The following is a 13,103-nucleotide window of genomic DNA, read 5'->3' on the forward strand; positions in this document are numbered from 1 at the left end:
GGATTGAGGTTGCCTCTTCGTAGTCATGAGCAGTTGGTTGACTCTGAGTTAGTTGATGACACGGCCCTGTTTTTGGAGGCTTCACATATATGCTTATGTTCCTTCCGGGTAGCACTAGAGGAGTTCTATTTGGCAGCAGGGACACTCATTAATTGGCACAAATCTGTTGGTTTTTGGAGTAATTCACCGAGAGTTGATTGGGGTGCAGAGCTTGGTTTTACTTGGATCAGCAGAGGATGCACTGCTAGATATTTGGGATGCCAAGTTGGGATTGATATTTCTCTCGCACAGCAGTTTGCTCCGGTACTTATGAGTATCCGGAAGAAGCTTCTCCATTGGAGCTCCAAGAGATTAGATTTAGCCTCCAGAGCTTTGGTGTGGCTAATCAGGTTTTGCTTGCCTCAGCTTGGTTTATTGCCTCTTGTTGGTGCTTCTCTCGTGCGTGCATTGGCCAATTGCGGAGATTGATCTGCAATTTTGTCTGGTCGGGCTTGGATGGCACCTCAAACACTCGTGCCACGGTAGCTTGGCTTACAGTTATTCAGCCCAAAAGAGAGGGGGGCTTGAATATTATCGATCCGGATGTTCAGTGCAAGGCGTTGCTTTGCGAACTTGTGGTCAGAGGTTTCCTACCAGGCACTGAGCCTTGGAAGGATTTTTTCTTGTCTCAGATAAGGCTTCCTAGGTCTTTGGATGAGGCTGACCGACAACCTATTATGTGGAACGAGTTCATTAGGGATGAGGCTGGTCAGCCACTTGGTGCATCTCGTTATATGCAATGATCAGGATGGGAGAGATGCGCATACACAGTTCTTGCTTGGAAGACCTTTAAGAGTCTTCCGGAGGATCGGAGAGTTGCATCCACTCAGCATCTTAGGGGCTCTCGCATTCATATTGATCAAATTGATGCAACTATTCCACATGAGTGGCTTTCTCGGACCTTTCATGGAGACTATCATCCGAGTTGGCTTGGAGTTTTTTCAAGGATAGGCATACCTCTGCAGGTCATTGCTCTCCTGGGCCAGGAGGATACAGATTGCCTCATTTATTCTATTATGCCTGGTGGGAGATTGAGGAGATGTAGTATGGAGGAGATCATCCCAAATACTACGCTTAGTTCAGTGAGGATTGTTGGTCACCCAGGGAAGCATTGGTTCATTGATCCTTCTCCTTAGATAGTGACTCATGGCTCTTAGTGTTTGTGGCTACTATATGGTGGCAGTCCTATCAGATATCTTCAGTGGGATCCAGGAGAGTGGGAGTGGATTGATGCCTTCCATCCTTTGAAAAGCCTTCCTTTTTTCAGTTTCACTGTTTGGAATGCCAGGCTTCTCCTCACTCGACAAATGCATAGGATCCCTACTCTCAGGCCTCATTGGGAGAGCTATGATATTTCTCCAGTGATACAGCGCAGATATTGGCATAGACTTTAGCACTCATACAGAAGGAGCCAGATCTCTCATTTCTTTTGGTTATTCTTACATGGTGGTCTCCCCACCAATCAGTGGAGATCAGTTTTCGGTGTAGCACCTTCCTATCCTAGATGTGCGGCAGATTCTGAGTCCGTATACAACATTGTCTATGGGGATGCAGCATTGCACAAAAGATTTGGGGTTCTGTAGCCCAACTTATGGGCAAATTGAGTGGCCGAGCCATGCATGTGACTTGGGGGCCAGTTGCTTGGCTCTCCAAGTCCAGTCCGTAGCTTTTTTATTAGGGCAGTGGTACAGATTCTGCTTTTTTCATTCATAGAGGTATTTCCCAGCATGGTTTATTGCAGGATGTTCCTCACTCTGATTATACACCCCCTAGACAGAGGATTAACACCAGTTGGGAGATTATTGCCAGTATTACAGCATGGGCGATCTGGAGAGCTAGATGCACGGAGGCTATTGAGGGTGTCTAGATTTTTGGGTCTCAGTGCATTAGTACTACATGGGGTGATATCATCCACACTCTTATGGCTACTTGGGCTCGCATTCAGGGGCCCTCTCGTTCTGCTCAGGCGAAGCGTGTGATATTTATGTGGGAATGGGACCATTGCATCTTCTTTTCCTCTAGTACCACAGGTCTTACATGGCATCATGATGCTCCTCAGTGGTTGAAATCACCTTACATATTGGGGGGATTCTATTCTATTTTTCCGGCTTATAACTGTGATTGTTGTATGTTTTTCTCATACTTAATAGAAGTCTCTTTCTGAAAAAAAATAAAAATAAAAAATCCAAGTCCAAGTTCATATCCAAGTCCAAATCCAAGTCTAGATCCAAGTCCAAATCCAGATCCAGATGCAAGTCCATACATGAAGTATACAAGAGATATGTGTAGATGATGAAATATTTGTTGACCAAGCTGTAGACTTTGTTGTCCAATCTGGGATTGAGACGATCCACAAGAAGGCTTGCATAAGATAAGTCTATGAAGCAGTATGTCAACCACTAGTTGGTACAAAAAACCACTAGTTGGTACAAAACTGAAGTTCAGTATAGTAGGCTGTAATTCAGTTGGTGATGCATAATAGTCAATTGCAAAAGATGAAAGCAACGCTTTCCAACAGGTGGAGATGGCTCTAGGAACTGAAGCCAATGCACAAGGGAAAGCAGGTGGCCACGGTACAGGCTACAAACAGTTCGAATGGTGGCAGTTAGGTGACAAGTAGCGCACAGGTTGGTGGAGGACGACGTTAACTGCAGTTAGCAGCGCTGGCTGCAAACGGGACCTTAGGTGGCAGTGGTTGGTGGATTAACTTTTGTAGACAGTAGCCAAACAGAAAACAGATTGTGGTGTAGCTCTGTCCGCGCTGGCGCAGACAGCGCTAGCTCAGGTGACGCTTGACAGGCTGGGCGGCGGAGCCGGCTGAAGCTGGGGTAGTACAACACGGCCAGAAGGCAGATGCTAGCGGCTTTAAGCAATGCTGCTAGGCGCAATGTACAACAGGTAGCGGCCAGTTGTCTGGCGACAAATGGCGCACACGAGTTTAGTTGGAGGGTTCTTGAAAGGCGGCAGTACTTCTGACGGCGGCAACTGGCAGCTTAAGTGGTGCAACCAGATAGAGGGGAGGTATTGCCTGTAGCAACCAGGTGGCAGCAGTACGGATAGGTGCACCTTGGTAATGATGATGAAGATAATATTCTTCTCATACATCACAACCTTGTTTCTTCCATGATTTTGATGATGATGAAGTTGATGCATCACCTTCAAACTCCTTCAATGGTCTTACTCCTCCTCCCCCTACGAGAGAGATTCATGCTTCTTCTATACTTGAGGGATGCCCTGCTTTTTGAAAAAAGCTAGCGAGGCTTTTGCTTTTCTTTTCCTAGCTTTTCCCTTTTAGCTTTTAAAAATAAGTTATTACTCAATTTTTGTCAAAGTTCTTTAACTTTGCTTTTCTAAATTCAAGGCCTTGTTTTTTGGCCTTGGAGTTGCTTTTTGGAAAAGCGGCTTTTAGCTTTTTGGTCCAGTTCAGTCTCCTCTTTCCAATGGTGGCCTTGGCTCGTAGTCAACCTAGTTTGACTTTTTGCTTTTTCTTGCTTTTTGACCAAGACTGGTGCTTTTTCTTCGTCAAACCTTATGGACCTTGTCCTCCCCATGTCATCTTCCACCTGTCTAGTGTCCGGGCATGTGTTCCATCATGTGAAAAAGAGCTAGGAGGGCCGAATAGTTACAATTGTCGCATTGAATGACTCCGGTTTTGCAGGAGGTTTCTGCACATGGGGCTCCCAGCGTGCTGGAGAGGAGTTGCAATGTGTTTGTTGGGGGTTACATTGATGCCTTCATGATCCAAGAGCACCATTTGAGAGCTGGGTGCATCAGCACACTGTGGGAAGATCCTTTCAGCCAGGCAGGAGTCCCCCGAATCCTCAAGAGTTCACCATACATACTTTCTACTTGAAACTTGAGCTCCAAAACCCATTTCTGTGTCCAAGAAATTGTCTGGAGTGCCCTGACCATGCTACGAACACTTAGTCCTCTATACTCGAAAATCCCCCATTCCCAAAGCTTGTACATTCTTGATATTTTGGGCATCCAAAGCCCTTCCACACACATGAATTCTAGAGATGCCCAAAATGGTGACAGATCACCCTCCTAGGGACGGTCTATAAGATCCTCACCAAGGCGATTAGTCTTTGCCTGCAGCCCTATCTCCCTAACTTGATCCATGCAACCCAGACCAGATGTATCCAAGATCGGAGCATCTCGGATAATATCCTCACTTTCTTGGAAGTGACAACGACCACCAAGCTCAGAGGGGAGGATCTCGCTGTGCATCTTGTCAACTTTGAGAAGGCCTATGACATAGTGGATTGAGCCTTCTTGGAGGGGATCATGCTCCGCCTTGATCTCTATTCTGGTGCTCACATCCAGGTTCTTCTTCAGGGTGGTGTGAAGAGATTTTTTTGCCATATCCCACTCCATTCGCTAGGGATATCTGCTGGTGCCTTTCCTCTTCCTCATCCTAGTAGAGGCAATGAGCTCTTACCTTTGGGCCCATGACACTGGTTTGTAGAGGCGCACTCTAGAGCAGCCACTGGATTCAGAGTTTGCGGATGACACAACACATATTCGGGCGTTTTGCGGAGATTGAGGATTTCTTCCTGGCTTCTAGGGCGCGGATCTCGTGTGGTTTCTGGGTTGGCAGCTCTCCCAGCCCCATTCGGTGTGACTAGTTGACAATTTTTGATGGATTCCATTGGGCACAGTGGTGCACTCTCAGGTGGGCCTTGACATTTCATCAGAATATCAGATAGCTCCTCTTCTCTTGAGTATTTGGAGGAAACTCCTTTACTTGACCACGGCTTGGCTTTCCCTAGCAGGCAGACCTAGCGAGTAGTATGGTGGTGGCTAACCAGGTCCTCTTAGCCTCTGTGTGGGTCTTGACATTTCAGCAGAGTAGTAGATAGCCCCTCTTCTCTTGAGTATCTGCAGGAAGCTCCTTTACTGGAGCACAGCTGCTCGGCTTTCCCTAGCCAGTAGAGTGGTGGCTAACTAGGTCCTCTAAGCCTCTATGTGGTGCATCACTTCTTGTTGGGCTTTCCATCGCTCTTGTATTGGATAAGTGAAGAGGCTGATCCAGAACTTTCTTTGGTCAGGAGGAGATGGTCAGACATGCGCAAGCAAAGGTAGCCTGGTGTCTACTTATTCAGCCTCGATGTGAGGGAGGCCTTGACTTGATTCCCGGAAGTACAAAGTAGAACCCTTCTGGGCACACTGAGGTTTCCCACTAGTAATATATCATTACTATAAAAAAAAGGATAGATGGTCTTCGGCTAGGAGTGGAGCCTTGGAAGGATTTCCTCATGAGCTGCATCTCCTCGAGGCTTCTTTCCTGTGGCAGCCCATTGACCCCCAGCATCCGATGGATCTTCTCTGATGCTCCCTACAGGAGTACTGCCCCTCTTTTGAGGATAGGTTTGCCAGCAACCCTTTTCACAATTGGAGGATGCTTGGCTCAAGCTTAGTGGTTGATCCTACACCTTCACATGATAGATAGCCATGAGGCCTACTTCCAGAAGCTCCTTGGCAAATCCAAGGTTTTTACCGTGCAAAAAAGAGTTTAATAACATCATTTAGTTGAATGGTATCCATATTTTAAAGGGTCATTATGAACATACATAAAGTACTTACTAAGGGAAGAAGAGAAAGAATGAACCTTTATAGAAACTTGGTTTCTGCCTTTGCAATGGTCATGTGATGCCATCTAAGGAAGTTTATCTTAACACTATCAAATGACTCCGAGGTTATAGGCAAATAAAATAAAATCAAGTGAATCAACCCAGTTGCCCATTTGTTGTACAACATGATTTTACAAGGATTTATTTTTTAGTAGTAGGAATATTTATCATTTGAATTCTGACCAAAATGTAAACTAAAGGAAAAACTCGCCTTTCCATCATAGCCTCCAGTTGCAAAACAGTTAGGAGGGAATATAGCCATGCATATGACATCATCTGAATGGCCTCGAGTAGAATGCTCAACAAGTTCATACTCCTTCGGACCATCTCCCCAAATGCATACCTACGATTTCATATGTTTTACCAGTTCAGATGACAGAATTAATATTAGAAAAATCAATACCTTGAAAATGATCCTTGTTTGGAATATATTAAAATCAAGGCTCTCACCTTTCCATTCCAACCTCCAGCCGCTACAAATTTGACTTTTCCTTCCTCCAAGCATGCAACACCACTAACCTCATTCTACACAACAGCTGAAATTGGTTAGCTAGTTGCATCACTTTGATCTAATGTGTTTCGGCAACACAACAAAAGTAATCTTTCTCTAGTAAAACATGCCAAAATTTTTATGTTTATCTCCGTTGCCAAATAAATTAGTGCAATTTTAAACTCTTTTCTTTGCTTGAAGTAAGGAAGTCCATCAATAATTTGTATGCTTGCAACAACAAATCCCTGCTTTAGAAAGATTGACAAGAGAAATCATTTGTAGTGAGCAGATGTAGCAAGTTTTTTCAAGAAAGAAACAAAAGCATCTATGGCACCTCGCCACTTCAAGAATTCACAATGTTTTAAAATCTTCCAAAAGACATGCCTAAATTGTTTTAATATCACTTGGGGATTGGTTGTGCAGGCAATGGAGATTAGGTCCCAATCCTAATCTTCCCCTACAAGTATGATGGAACAGGAATGGCACACATAAACCTTAACAATTTAACTTCATCACAGACCCACAGACCCACCAGTGTAGCCCCACCAAGGGTGCCCACACTGTACTGGCAGGACCATCTTAGTGCATCACACACAGCCACCCCACCACAATGGATCACTCCTAGAAGAACCATCCCAGAGCATTCGGTGGACTATAGAAACAGAGGCGCACCACCAACGGATACATGAGATGTGCACGCACTAGGATTGAAGGCATTGCCCTGACACTCCAACTAGCATCTACCAGAGATAGGAGATTCCACCAAAGGCTTGTCACTCCGATGGCATCTACCAGAGATAGTTTACGCCACCAACTCCACTGACTCCACCACGTCTTGCAGGAATCATTTAAATGGTCCCTCAACTCATCCTTGGGGACATCCTTTATGCTTCATCCTCCATACTACATCCTATCCTTAACCTCGATTGCTGTAGTCACTTGCCTATTTCAGACTATGTTTTGTCCTCCTCACTGTGGCCACTGCTAGGTGTGCACGGTACAACGAAGGGCATGTAATAGTGTCTTGGAGTAATACAAGTATCGTTCCAGTATTCTTATCAATCTTGTCATTTGTGTTATGCTCCATTCTAACCTGTCATTTGTGTTATGCTCCATTCTAACCTGTCTATTCATGTGTGCGCTGTGCTTTGAGCACTGAGGAATCCGGACATACTGTCCAGAGGAGAACCACCACTTTCGTGTGCCGGGCAAACCAACAGTGCTACAAGTACATTAAAATTTGGCACGCCCGGTGGGACTCTCAAAACTTGGAGTTCTGTTGGCTCACCTCTTATCTCTGTGTCGTCTGCATGCCCAATACAAGCTCTCGTGGTAGTCCGGTCAGCCCATCCAAGTATCCTCTCTCAATACGCTGCTATAGTCAGAAGAGGTTCAATTACGTACCGCCTAGGGACCCAATCCCACCTTTGGTAACAATGTTGGAGGCCCAGCAAACCCTCTTAGTCCAACCAACCCTCCTAGTGTGGAACCCCTTTCCACAGTGTTGGGCTGAGTGAATGTCAAGCTTCCCATCTTTAGAGGATCAACCATTGAAGATCTTCATGCCACATCTGGTGGCGGTTCATCTCTATGTGTAAGAGCCGATGCTTTGAGCAGGAGGATGCCTTCTTATTACTCTTTCCATCCACTCTAGATGGCTGTGTAGACAAGTAGTTCAGTCAGTTTTTGTAATGAAGTAACAACATTTAGATTAGGTCTAGGACCATGGTCATGGGCTCAAGTATAAAAGGGGGCTCATGAACCATTATTGTATCTTTTAGACATCTTTTGATCATTTTACATTTGAATGAACCATGCAGCCTTGAGCTACCACACTTTGGCTTATGGAAGGCTATTTCCATTCTCATGGTGGGAGATTAAACCACTTAGGCATTATGTGTGCTATGTGTGTGATTCTTGCTAATTGCATGCTAGTTTACATGATAATTTGTCCCATATCTTAGCTTCTTAATCTTGCTTAATCTTCCCTTAATCTTGCATTAGTGATTATCCATTTCAATTGATATTGGAGCTCTTGGCTTGATCCTAGCCAATTTGAGAAAATTTTTATGAAATGCAAAATTTTTATATTTTCTTGAAAATCTTGTTTCATGCATGAAGTGCTTCAAGCTAATGATACATGGATTAGTGGGGATGAAGATCATGGAGCTTGGTCAAGATTTGAGCCTATTTTGGTAAAAATTGCATCAATTTCGGAGCAATTTTGATGACCAGGCACAGTTTCGACCAAAATCTGATTAGAGCATCCCAATTTTTTATTTTTTTTTCAAGAAAGAGACTTCTATTACGTATGAAAAAGGCATACAACAAACATGGCTATAAGCCGGAATAGGAGAGAATCACCCCAATATGTAAGGTGATTTCAACCACTAAGAAGCATCATGATGCCATGAGAGACCTGTGGGACTAGAGGAAAAGAAAATGCCATGATCCCACTCCCGAATAAATATAACGCGCTTTGCCTATGCAGAACGAGAGGACCCCTGAATATGAGCCCAAGTAGCTATGAGAGTATGGATGATGTCACCCCATATAGTTCTAATGCACTAAGATCCAAAAATCTAGACACCCTCAGTAGCCTCCATGCATCTAGCTCTCTAGATCTGCCATGATGTAATACTGGCAACAATCTCCCAACTAGTGTCAATCCTTTCTCTAGGGGGTGTATAATCAGAGCGAGGGTCATCATGCAATAAACCATGCTGGGCAATACCTCTACGAATGAAAATAGCAAAGTTTGTAGCACTTCTCTTGTGGAAAAGTTGTGGACCACATTGGGAAAGCTAAGCAACTGCTCCCCAAATCACATGCGTGGCATGACCACTCAATTTTCCCATAAGTTGGGCTATAGAACCCCAAATATGTTGTGCAATGTTGCATCCCCATAAACAATGATGTACAGTCTCAGAATCTCCCACACATCTCGGGCAGGTAGATGCTACACCGAAAACTGATCTCGACTAATTGGTGGGGAGACCACCATGTAAAAATAACCAAAAGAAATGAGACATTGGGCTTCTTCTGTATGAATGCCAAAGCCTATGCCAAAATCTGCGCTGTATCATTGGAGAGACATCATAACTCTCCCAATGAGGCCTGAGAGTAGGGATCCTATGCATTTGTCGAGTGAGAAGAAGCGTGGCATTTTAGAGCTACTTTATGAGAAAGCGCCTTTTAGCTTTTTGGTCCGGCTCAGTCTCCTCTTTCCTATGGTGCCCTTGGCTGGCAGTCAACCCTGTTTGACTTTTTGCTTTTTCTTGCTTTTTTTACTAAGAATGGTGCTTTTTATTAATCAAATCTTATGGACCCTGTCCCCATCTCTTCTTCCACCTATCTGATGCCCAGGCATGGGTTTCATCATGCTAGGAGGGCCAAATAGTTACACGCAGTATATGCAAAGAAGGGGGCATCCAGAGTCTCCTCCCGATCCGCTAGATCATGCCAAGTCCACTCTCCCGAATCCCACTGAAGGCGCGTGAGAGGTTGGCACTCCCATATCCATAGCCGCCGAAATCTCTCCCTAGCCACCTTTGCTAGTGCTGGATCAATATGCCATTCCTGTTCCCGAAAACCGATCACCCTCACCCTCTCCAAGGTGCTCAGTTCTCTCTAGTCTGCCATGGGATCCAATAGAGAAAGTGAGCAAACCATTGTCCTCATCTGGTCCATGTACTGCCACAAGGATATCATGTCTGGTAAACACGCCTAGCCACACTTGGGGGGTCAGGTCTGGGGAGTCAGCCACTCCCGAGGGATAGCTGAGTCGATGTTGATGGTGAGCCTATCTCTACCCCGGATCCCTGTCAGCTCTCTCTTGCACCTCCGGGGGTAACTGCATGTGGAGAATCCAATCTCCAAGAGACCTGGCTGGTCCCATGCTCAAGGCGCCCCAAGAAACATGCGGTCGGGCCCCTAGCATGTGGCCACTAGGTAAACGGATCAGGGGGTTCTAGACCAAAGGCTGCCGAGCCACTCCTCTAAGGCAACTGGAGCTATCTGTTTGAGGGCAGGCCTAAGGTTCTCCCATGAATGATGTTAACTACATAGGCTATTGCAAGATTTGACCCTTTCCTTAAAATTTAGGGTTTCTAACAAATTAGGGTTTTCAGGAAAGTTTTGCCAAAATTGATTCTATAATCTATTTACTCATGCTTTCCTCTACTCGCTCATGCATTGGTTAACTCTCAAAACCATGGGATTAGGGTTTCTTGACCGCTTTCTTCAATCCTCTAGTCCCAGAGGTCTCTCATGGCATCATGATGCTCCTAAGTGGTTGAAATAACCTTACATATTGGGGTGATTCTATTCTATTCCGGCTTATAGCCGTGATTGTTGTATGCCTTTTTCATACTTAGTAGAAGTCTCTTTCTTGAAAAAAAAAAGAAAAAAGAAAAAAGAAAATGCCAGCAATGTAAAGAGAGTAGTGTATAGGAGCTTACAATCCAAATCTTAGTATGAGTCATGCCCAGTTACAATTTTTAGTATTCTTTTCACAAGATCAATCTCCCATATTGCCACAATTCCTCAAAACAACCAACACACCACCACCAAACTCAATCCCCACATAAGGGTGAGAGTGTAATGCAAGTAGTCAATGTACCAAATGCACTCAAGAAACCCTGATTTCTGAAAACCCTAATTAGTGTGCGATAGGCAATGAAGTTTTTGGATATAAGGATGGATTATGGCATGAGGAAGCATGATTGACACACTTATGAAGAGATTTCAATCCCAATCAGTCCAAAACACCTAATTTTGATAAATCCCTGATTTTCCCATGAATGGCTTGAAATGCTTGCACATAAAGGAGGGAAAGGATTCATAGGGGGCTTGAGACACATGCTTTGTGGTGAAGAAACTTGCCCCATTTTGATGAGTAATTGCAAAATTTTCCTAATCTTGACCTAAATCCCCAAAGCATTCAAGAAAGCTTCAAGATCTTCAAAGTTTACTTACGTGCTTATAGAATGGGATATTAAGATAGTGTAGAAGGCTATTGGCAATGCCAAAAACCCTCATTTGCAGAAATTTTTCTAAATCAACAAAGTTACTAAGAAACTCTAATTTCCCTTGAAGGATGTAGCAAGGGTAGCATGTATGGATAGAGGAGAGTGTGGGGAAAAGAACTACACCTTGGGATGTTAAAAATTTTAGGTGCAAGCCCTAATTTTGGCAAGAAACCCCAAGCCAAGAAACCCTAATTTCTTATCAAGAATGCAGCAGGGTTGGCATCTATGGGTAGAGGAGAGTGTGAGGAAAAGCAAAACAATGCCAATTTCATGAAATTGTAAGAGCAAACCCTAATTTTGGAAAAACCCCCAGCCATGGTCCCACTCCCGCATAAATATAACGCGCTTTGCTTCCACGGAAGGAGAGGACCTGAATACGAGCGATATCACCCCATATAGTAATGTGCAATCTCAATTCAAATAAGACCTCCAATCTAGCATGTGGAGAGGGTACCCTTGGCATAGGTGGAGAGGCCAAGGGGGAGCATAGCTTGAACTCCACTTGTCATGAGTGCTTTTAGAAAAGAGGCAAGGAGAGGGATTAGATACATGGTGATCAAGACATGGCATAGTTGGCATTATTGGGCACATTGATATTGGATATAGTGATTAAGATTGACTCGTAAATGCACCAAGGTTATGTCAAAAACTTGCCAAAATTTGGTCAAAATATCTTGGATGGATGCATTATGATGCTTTGGATATGCCGGGATGCATACATGCATTGGTTTTTTTTTTTCCTTCAGAAAGGAGACTTCTATTAAGTATGAAAAAATTTTACAAAATGGAGATTTCACACCAAAAAAGGTGGAGATCTCAACCAATCAGGAGCCTTGTGCTGCCAATAGGGTCCCGAATGAGAGGACGTAAAAAAGATACCAATGTCCCACTCTCTCATAAACTGGCCACGCTTCCTCTCCGCAGCCCTCGAAGATCCCTGGATTCTGGCCCAGGTAGCCATGATGGTGTGAATAATATCACTCCAAATCCTGCAAAGACACTTGAGAAACAAGAATGGGAGTACCCTCAATGGCCTTGGTGCATCTAACCTTCCAAATATTCCAGGCTGAGATGCTAGCAATAATCTCCCAAGAACTGTCTAACCATTGTGCCGGAGGGACAAAGTGTGAAAGTGGCAAATCTTGAAGACAACACTGCCGAGCAACTCCTTGCCTAACCATAATGGCCAAGCTCCTGTCAGTCCCTTCGAATCTCAGCTGAGGCCCAGACTGTGTCAACCAAATGATAGAACCAAAAGAAATGATAGCATCCCTCTTAATCCTACCAAAGAGGTGTGCAATCGCCGACCAAACCCTCTGTGCTTTCCTGCATTCCCATAAAGAATGGTAAACTGACTCCGAAGCTCCTGCACATCTAGGGCATGTTGGGCAAGCACCAGTAACTAACCTCCACTGATTGGTGGCCAGACCACCATGAAGAGAAACCCAGATTAAGGAGGAAATCTGTGGCTTCCTATAAGAATGCCACAATCTCCGCCAAAAAACCCTCTGAATGTCAGTCAAAATGCTATAAGATTCCCAATGGGGTCTAAGAGTAGGGACACTCTAAATGTGTCCCAAGATAAGATGTCTCGCATTCCGCACCGTATAACTGAAAAAAGGCATGCTTTTCAAGGGGTTACAAGTATCCTTCCACACCCACTCACCGGGGTCTCAATGCAAATGTCTGATAGAGCAGCCACCATACAACCAAAGACTACTACTCTCTGTGATCATCCCTGGTGGGGGGGGGTAGGTGGGGGGGGGGGCTCAACAAAGACGTGCTTCCCTAACCTGCCAACAACTCTGACTAAACGAAACTAGGGGCCCTCAATAAGGTCCTGCATGTCATATCTCTCCAACTGCCATCCATCCTGTACAGAAAAAAGACCGGTACATCATCCTCCCTAGG

The 13,103-nt window shown here is 44.6% G+C and overlaps 1 protein-coding gene across 10 annotated transcripts in view; it reads right to left on the minus strand.

Annotated features, from left to right (window-relative positions):
- The window catches only part of LOC147605798 (uncharacterized), a 283,773-nt gene that overhangs the window by 87,592 nt on the left and 183,078 nt on the right, over positions 1-13,103 (minus strand). For all 10 annotated transcript variants that reach the window (XM_086792669.1, XM_086792672.1, XM_086792671.1 and 7 more), the window contains 2 exons: positions 6,123-6,197; positions 5,884-6,015 (listed from right to left, as the gene is read on the minus strand). In XM_086792669.1, coding sequence (XP_086648795.1) covers positions 5,884-6,015; positions 6,123-6,197 — 207 coding nt within the window. The remainder of the gene's footprint in view (positions 1-5,883; positions 6,016-6,122; positions 6,198-13,103) is intronic.

The sequence above is a fragment of the Cibotium barometz genome, chromosome 58 (genome assembly GCF_041138505.1).
Source record: "Cibotium barometz isolate CiBa-2024 chromosome 58, ASM4113850v1, whole genome shotgun sequence".
Classification (NCBI taxonomy): Eukaryota; Viridiplantae; Streptophyta; class Polypodiopsida; order Cyatheales; family Cibotiaceae; genus Cibotium; species Cibotium barometz.